This window comes from Lampetra planeri, chromosome 78 (genome assembly GCF_965212315.1).
Source record: "Lampetra planeri chromosome 78, kcLamPlan1.2.h2, whole genome shotgun sequence".
NCBI classification, from domain to species: Eukaryota; Metazoa; Chordata; class Hyperoartia; order Petromyzontiformes; family Petromyzontidae; genus Lampetra; species Lampetra planeri.
Genome location: NC_136183.1, coordinates 4,028,990 through 4,037,367, shown reverse-complemented (window position 1 = coordinate 4,037,367; position 8,378 = coordinate 4,028,990). Strand labels below are relative to the sequence as shown.

Below are 8,378 nucleotides of genomic sequence, written 5' to 3'. Positions count from 1 at the left end.
GATGCTGCTGCTGCTGATGCTGCTGCTGCAGATGCTGCTGCTGCAGTTGCTGCTGCTGCAGATGCTGCTGCTGCAGTTGCTGCTGCTGCAGTTGCTGCTGCTGCAATTAGCAGCAGCTGCAATTAGCAGCAGCAGCAACTGCAGCCGCAAGTGCAGCTCCCTTTGATGCTGTTAATCCTGCATAATGCACATGCATATGTAGTACTAATCACATTCCTGCATTTTCCATAAATATGCTAAATTCCACTTGATATGCAAATTCTTTTGTCTAGGCGGCCAGCTTATATATATGCTCCAAGCTCGTGTGCTGTTTCATTCAGACTCTGTCGCCTCGACGGACCTGGTTTTCACCTGAAGACGGCTGCTTGCGTTGTGGACGAAACGTCGTGAGAATTATTTTATTGTGATTTATTTTAATTCTTTTATTACTTCCCTTCTACGTGACTTTACCGAAAGAACCAAGAAGACAAAGCCGCTAATTGTGGGAGGGGAGTGTCTTGTACCACGCAAGTGACGTCATGTCACCTGCTGCTGCCGCGTGACGTCACGAGGTAACGGAAAGTTACTGCTCCGCGCGGGAACTGAAATCCGAGGTGAGAAATTCTCATCGCGGTTATGGTGGTTGTGGTGGTGGTGGTTGTGGTGGTTGTTGTTTACAGAGGTAGAGCCTCGCTCTCTCGTACGGATGTCATTTGAGTAGCAGCGAGCATGGAAGCGATGTCCAGGTTGGAACTTTAGAACGCGGGGCCTTGCCTCCTGCCCTCGCCTGATCGCATTCGCTTCAATTCTCTCGCTTAAGTTTAATTTATCTTCACCGGGCTCGCCACTTTGTAACTTTGTTTAAATATTAACACGGTTTTTATTGTTTACCAGGCCAAGCCCGCTTGAGCTGCTCTACCGCTCTTGATTTCAGAAGCGACCTGCCCACAACAACAACAAGGTGAGGCTCGTCAACAGCGTGGCGGTGTTCACTCTCTGCATGTGGAGGGGAAACCAGGGGATCCGGAGGGAAATCCACGCGACCACGGGGAGAGAGAGAGAGACACGCAGCCTCGGCTGTGTTGATTGATCCTCAATGAATTACTTGGTGGAGTGAGGAAGCATTAATACTGAGCAGGTGAAGTTGACCAGGCATGGGTCTGGACACACCTGTTAACTATGCCAGTGTGGGACAGTGTCAAATTTGTGTTTGCAGTAAAGTCTATTAACTCTGTTGAACACGGAGGTTATATCAAAACAGTAGTTTATTTTTGTTTTCCTCTGGAACTCTTTATACGACTGGAAACAGTCAATGCAAACATGACTCCTTGTAAAAAGGTGTCAGTTTTGTTGCCAGATAGAAGGGTAAAAAAACAATTAACATTTTTACTGGCAAATGAGGTTCCCATAGTGTAGAACAGTCAAGAAGTTAACAGTACACACATGCAGCTGAAGTCAGATCCGTTCATTCCAGCGTGCAAGGACATCGTGAGCCTGGCTGGCTTCACACCTTTAAGTTGCAATTGAACATTAATTTATGCATTTTGCATAACACCTTTTGCTATTTCAGCTGAATTTAGCTTTCATAAATATTCCTTTTGTAGCTAGACAGCCGAAATTGTGTGCTTCGGAGTTTTGGGTTAACATTCATTTTGAAGATACGAAGGCAATCACGTCATCCAGAGAACGGCCAGCAGTAATCAGTATCGTGTCATCTACAAAAAGATTTACCCTGGAATGATCTAGATCAGTGCCCAAGTCATTAACATAAAGAGAGAACAAGAGGAGGCCGAAGGATGGAACCCTGTGGAATCCCTTTTGTTATCTTAACACTGACCTTCAACCATCTGAATACAGTTTGGGTGCGAGAAAAGAGGTACATTTTTAACCATTCTACTGCGTGTTTGGAGAAACCGAGGCAACTTAGTTTACTAAGCAGGGTGTTGTGGTCGACTGTATCAAAGGCTTTGGACAAGTCAAGAAAAAGACTGGCGCAGTACTACATATTATCAAGGCTACTAATGCAGCAGATGTGCTGTATTTTTTCGGAACCCAGATTGTGTTAGATGTAATAGATTGTTGTCGGACAGGAAACTGCTCATTTGGTAGTTTAATAATTTTTCAAAAATTTTCGTCAACGGGGACAAAATTGAGATAGGTCGGTAGTTATTTGGATCATCTTTAGGGCTCCCTTTGTGAAGTGGACGAACATAGGAATGTTGGATGGACCAGTTGAAAATATGGGCTTTAGGTTTATATATTAGGTGACCAACAGTTAGCAGAGCAAAGACGGGAATACTATCTGCTCCGTTAGAGGGGAGGACTCTTTGAGGTAGGACAGTTTCAGAACATTACTTTCGTGGATTGGCTGGAAACTAAATTCGTTTAATGTTTGGACAGGTGTATAGGAATTTGCATGAGCAGGGGTGACTCCCAGTACATTATCAAAAAGGTTACCAGCTTCAGAAAAATTAAGGTTAAAATTGTCAACAATTTTTTTGGGCTCTAAAAAATAATCCCCATTTTGGTTACGCTCAACGGGCAGATTATCTGTGTTAGATGCCTTTTCGATACTTTTGATTGTTTTCCAACCTGGTGTCAAGGACATGGGCCCGCATCCGCTGTTCCGTCACTATGTGGTCCAGAAGATGTTCTTGCTTGGACCCGGCATGCATCCATGATGTGGTGTTGATGTGCCGATGCCGGAACAGCGTGTTGGTAATTACAAGCCCATAAGCTGCACAAAAATCGAGCAGCCTCCTACCGTTGTTATTGAGCTGATCTGGTCCATGCCTTGCAATCACTCCAGTCCAGGTGCCAGCATCATGACGAACACGGGCATGGAAGTCACCCAACAAGATGACTATCTCGTGGGGCCACTTGAGCTAGCACCTGTGACAGGAGGTCATACACACACACACACGAACTCGCACACACAACGCACTCACATATATGGACTAACACACCCACATGGACGTACCCACGCACACACAAACTTTTATAGAGTAAATAAGTTTGTAAATAGTTTTTATGTATGTGACTTTAGCACTACATTTTTAATTTAACTACTGTAAAGTTGATGGATGCGAAAATGTAATAGCACTGGCTCACTTACAGGACTTATGGCGTGGTACCTGGGTTCTTTTTTTTTTAAACCAAATCCTTAGCAAATTTTGTACACAGACAGACACACAGACAGAAATAATGACGTTTATAAGTCAGATGTTAATGATCCATGTGAAATGCATGTGTATTTAAGAGTTTATCTTTGTGGGGAGCTGTAGCGCAGTTATTTCACTGCATTATGAATTCAACAATTAGTTTCATTATCGCCAACAGCAAACATGATTGATAACACTGCGTAACAAAAAAAAATTGTCCCTGCATAGTAAGGGTTATTTTCTAATTGCTTATGCCTCAAAAGTACAGAAAATGGCTATTTTTCCCCACAAACTTTGCTTTTGTGACCAGGACAGTGATATTTTGAAATGTACCTATTTTCAATGAGAAAATGTGTGCATTTGTGTCATTCCTTAACGTAAAGTCCTGGTCACGAAAGGAAAGTGTGTGGGCATAACCAATAAAAAAAATAACACTAGCCATCCAGGGACAAAAATCGTGTTACATAGTGTAAGTGAAAGCTGAACTTGTTGTGGGCTCCTGCTATGTTGATTCATCTTGAATTAATTACATGGTGAAGTGTGAGGAAGCATTAATACTGAGCAGATGAAGGTAGCCAGGCATGGTTCTGGACACACCACCACCTTTTTACCATGTGGGTGTGTGATAGTGTCAAGTTTGTATTTGCAGTAATATATATAATGTATATAACTTTTGTTATATAAAATTTCTAGTAAGATATTAATTTTGTGAGTGTAGTCATACCCCTCCCCCCTCATTCAAGACGTAATTTAGAGAGCGAAAGCGCCGAGTACGTAAATCGCTAACATAAGAACCCGTTAATCTCTTCTCGCATCATTCATACGATGATGCGGTGAAGTAAACGTTAATATGATATTACGGTGAATGCTTCCAAAAACAATACTGTACCCAAATATTACTGTTAACTTACTTTCAATAGAAACATGAATTGCTCATACGAATATTCTCTCTCTCAGAATCGACCGACTTATGTAGCAGACGAAACAATCATCTTGTTGAACGATTCTAAACCTTGATGCGGCAATGTTAGTTTTCTCTGTTCAAGGTTTTCTCAGTGTTATTAAATGTTTTTACATTTAGTTTACTATTACACTGAATTCTATGGTGTAATTAACTATTTTTGTGCTTAATAATCTTAAAAAAACAATATTTAAATACAGTTCATAGGAGTCTGGAACGGATTAATCGTATTTACATACAATCCAATGGGGAAATTAGGTTCGAGTCACGACCAAATCGGGTTGCGACCAAAGTTATGGAACGAATTATGGTCGTGACCAGAGGTTCTACTTTACACCACACTCCCGGTCAAAGTGCTCCATCTAATGGGGAAATGGGGGCATTACAGGAGGAAGGTAAAATTTAATTTAATAATAATATTTGGACAAGTTCGGCGGGCCGGATTTAAAAGCCCAATGGGCCGTATACGGCCCGGGGGCCGTACTTTGCCCATGTCTGAGCTAGAGTCTGTCGCCAGGGAAAGAGAGACCTGGACCACCCTACTCAGCATGCTGCCACCACGACCCTCACCAGGACAAGCGTTTTCAGAAACTAACGAACACAGCTGTGATTCTTCTAGTTTTACACGGGCCCGCTCACCATCATGAAGGTCCTTAATGATCGTGAGCGGAGGGTCAGGGACTCAGAAATCACGAAGAACAACCCAGAGCCCAGGCCTACTAATGGTATCATAGGCCTTGATCAGGTCAATAAAGCAGAGATGTAGGTCTAGTTGGAATTCCCTACACCTCTGCTGTAGCAGACTGACAGAAAATATGGCATCTGTGCAGGACCGCCCTTTCCTGAAACCGCAATGGGGCTCTGCAAGCCTCTTCTCGGCGTGCCTGGCAAGGCGATGTTGAATAATCCTTGCCAGGACCTTCCCTGGCACACTAAAGAGTGAGATGCCCCTGTAGTTGTTACAGTCTGTGCGGTCCCCCTTCTTAAAGAGGGGGACCACTAGGGTCTCCTTCCAGTCCTGCGGAACCCATTCAGTGGTCCAGACTGTTGTTATGATGTCATGTACAGTGAGGGAAAAAAGTATTTGATCCCCTGTTGATTTTGTATGTTTGCCCACTGACAAAGAAATGATCAGTCTATAGTTTTAATGGTAGGTTTATTTGAACAGTGAGAGACAGAATAACAACAACAAAATCCAGAAAACGCATGTCAAAAATTGAATAAATTGATTTTGCATTTTAATGAGGGAAATAAGTATTTGACCCCCTCTCAATCAGAAAGATTTCTGGCTCCTAGGTGTTTTTATACAGGTAACGAGCTGAGATAAGGAGCACACTCTGAAAGGGAGTGCTCCTAATCTCAGCTTGTTACCTGTATTAAAGACACCTGTTCACAGAAGCAATCAATCAGATTCCAAACTCTCCACCATGGCCAAGACCAAAGAGCTCTCCAATGATGTCAGGGACAAGATTGTAGACCTACACAAGGCTGGAATGGGCTACAAGACCATCGCCAAGCAGCTTGGTGAGAAGGTGACAACAGTTGGTGCGATTATTCGCAAATGGAAGAAACACAAAATGACTGTCAATCTCCCTCGGCCTGGGGCTCCATGCAAGATCTCACCTCGTGGAGTTGCAATGATCATGAGAACGGTGAGGAATCAGCCCAGAACTACATGGGAGGATCTTGTCAATGATCTCAAGGCAGCTGGGACCACAATCACCAATAAAACAGTTGGTAACACACTACGCCGTGAAGGACTGAAATCCTGCAGCACCCACAAGGTCCCCCTGCTCAAGAAAGCACATATACATGCCCGTCTGAAGTTTGCCAATGAACATCTGAATGATTCAGAGGACAACTGGGTGAAAGTGTTGTGGTCAGATGAGACCAAAATGGAGCTCTTTGGCATCAACTCAACTCGCCGTGTTTGGAGGAGGAGGAATGCTGCCTATGACCCCAAGAACACCATCCCCACGGTCAAATATGGAAGTGGAAACATTATGCTTTGGATGTGTTTTTCTGCTAAGGGGACAGGACAACTTCACCGCATCAAAGGGACGATGGACGGGGCCATGTACCGTCAAATATTGGGTGAGAACCTCCTTCCCTCAGCCAGGGCATTGAAAATGGGTCGTGGATGGGTATTCCAGCATGACAATGACCCAAAACACATGACCAAGGCAACAAAGGAGTGGCTCAAGAAGAAGCATATTAAGGTCCTGGAGTGGCCTAGCCAGTCTCCAGACCTTAATCCCATAGAAAATCTGTGGAGGGAGCTGAAGGTTCGAGTTGCCAAACGTCAGCCTCGAAACCTTAATGACTTGGAGAAGATCTGCAAAGAGGAGTGGGACAAAATCCCTCCTGAAATGTGTGCAAACCTGGTGGCCAACTACAAGAAACGTCTGACCTCTGTGATTGCCAACAAGGGTTTTGCCACCAAGTACTAAGTCATGTTTTGAGAGGGGTCAAATACTTATTTCCCTCATTAAAATGCAAATCAATTTATAACATTTTTGACATGCGTTTTTCTGGATTTTGTTGTTATTCTGTCTATTACTGTTTAAATAAACCTACCATTAAAATTATAGACTGATCATTTCTTCGTCAGTGGGCAAACGTACAAAATCAGCAGGGGACCAAATACTTTTTTCCCTCACTGTATGCAGCTGAAGTTAGATTTATTCATTAGAGCATTCAAGCAAATCTGAGCCTTGCTTCCACCTCGAAGTTTCGATTGAACATTAATTTATGCATTTCTGCATAATACAAATAGTATTATTTTCAAGACACTTTGTTATTATAGCTGAATTTTTCTTCAATATTCCTTTCATAGCTAGACAGCCAAAATTGTGTGCTTGGAGTTTTGGGTAAAGATTCATTTTGAAGATACTAGAGCATCCAGGCATATTTATGACCATTGGCCCTCTCATTGTGTGTCTTAACAGCCCGCGTGATGAATTGGGGAATTATTTTCACTATATCATTAATATATGAATAAGTATAGATGTGTAAGTCATGTGTGACTGTGTATATATGTGCATTCCTCTGTGCCTTGATACTGACGTAGATGGTGTGGATATGTTTTTCTGTCTGCAGCTGACGCTTTCTCTGACTCTTCCTCTGCAGAATTGGTCTGATGGAGCAAAGGGGCTCGGCACAGCTCGGTACAAGAAGGAAACAATGCGACCAGTATGCAAACAGCACGGATCGTACTGGAAGTTTTACACAGCACCAGAAAACTCACACAGGAGAAAAACTATTCAAGTGCACTGTGTGTGACAAGGCATATGCACAGTCATCAACTCTTCAGATCCACCAGAGAACACACACGGAAGAGAAACCTTTCAAGTGCAGTTTGTGTGTAAAGGTATTTTTAGGTTCATCTCCTCTGAAACAACACCAGATAACACAGGGGAGAGAAACCCTTCAGGTGCCTTTTGTGCGATAAAGCATTTGCAAAGTCATCATCTCTTCAAAAACACCAAAGAACACACATGGGAGAGAACCCCTTCAAGTGCAGTGTGTGTGAGAAGGCATTTGCAAAGTCATTAAATCTTCAAAGACACCAGAGAACGCACACAGGAGAGAACCCCTTCAAGTGCACTGTGTGTGAGAAGGCATTTGCAAAGTCATCAAATCTTCAGAGTCACCAGAGAACGCACACAGGAGAGAAACCCTTCAAGTGCACTATGTGTGACAAGGCATTTACAGAGTCATCAAATTTTGAAAGACACAAGAGAACACACACAGGAGAGAAACCCTTCAAGTGCACTGTGTGTGAGAAGGCATTTACAAAGTCATCACAACTTAAAAAACACCAGAGAATGCACACAGGGGAGAAACCCTTCAAGTGCACTGTGTGTGAGAAGGCATTTACAGTCATCAAGTCTTGACGACCACCAGAGAACGCACACAGGAGAGAAACCCTTCAAGTGCACTGTGTGTCGAAGCGCATTTGCAAAGTCATCACATCTTCATAGACACCAGAGAACACACACAGGAGAGAAACCCTTCAAGTGCACTGTGTGTGGGAAGGCATTTGCACGGTCATCACATCTTCAAAGACACCAGAGAACACACAGGCATCAGAAGATCCCCAAGGAGCGGAGTCTGAAATCGGCTTGTGTAAATCCAAGTGCTGCAATGAGCCCATTTTTGCTGAAAAAAGAACCAGAATTTAATTCCAGCTTGGACGCAATGAAATGTGTCAAGGTGGATTTTGAAGAGGTGAAATGTGAAGAAGTGATGGTGAAGAGCGAAGAAGCGATGGTAAA

At 43.2% G+C, this 8,378-nt stretch overlaps 1 protein-coding gene across 1 annotated transcript; it reads left to right on the top strand.

The window, feature by feature from the left end:
- Positions 1-519: 519 nt before the first annotated feature.
- LOC144738192 (uncharacterized) lies at positions 520-7,999 on the top strand. Its single transcript, XM_078621202.1, has 2 exons — positions 520-593; positions 7,231-7,999. The coding sequence occupies exon 2, from the start codon at positions 7,599-7,601 to the stop codon at positions 7,995-7,997; it is 399 nt and encodes a 132-aa protein (XP_078477328.1). The 5' UTR covers positions 520-593; positions 7,231-7,598; the 3' UTR covers positions 7,998-7,999.
- Positions 8,000-8,378: the final 379 nt, after the last annotated feature.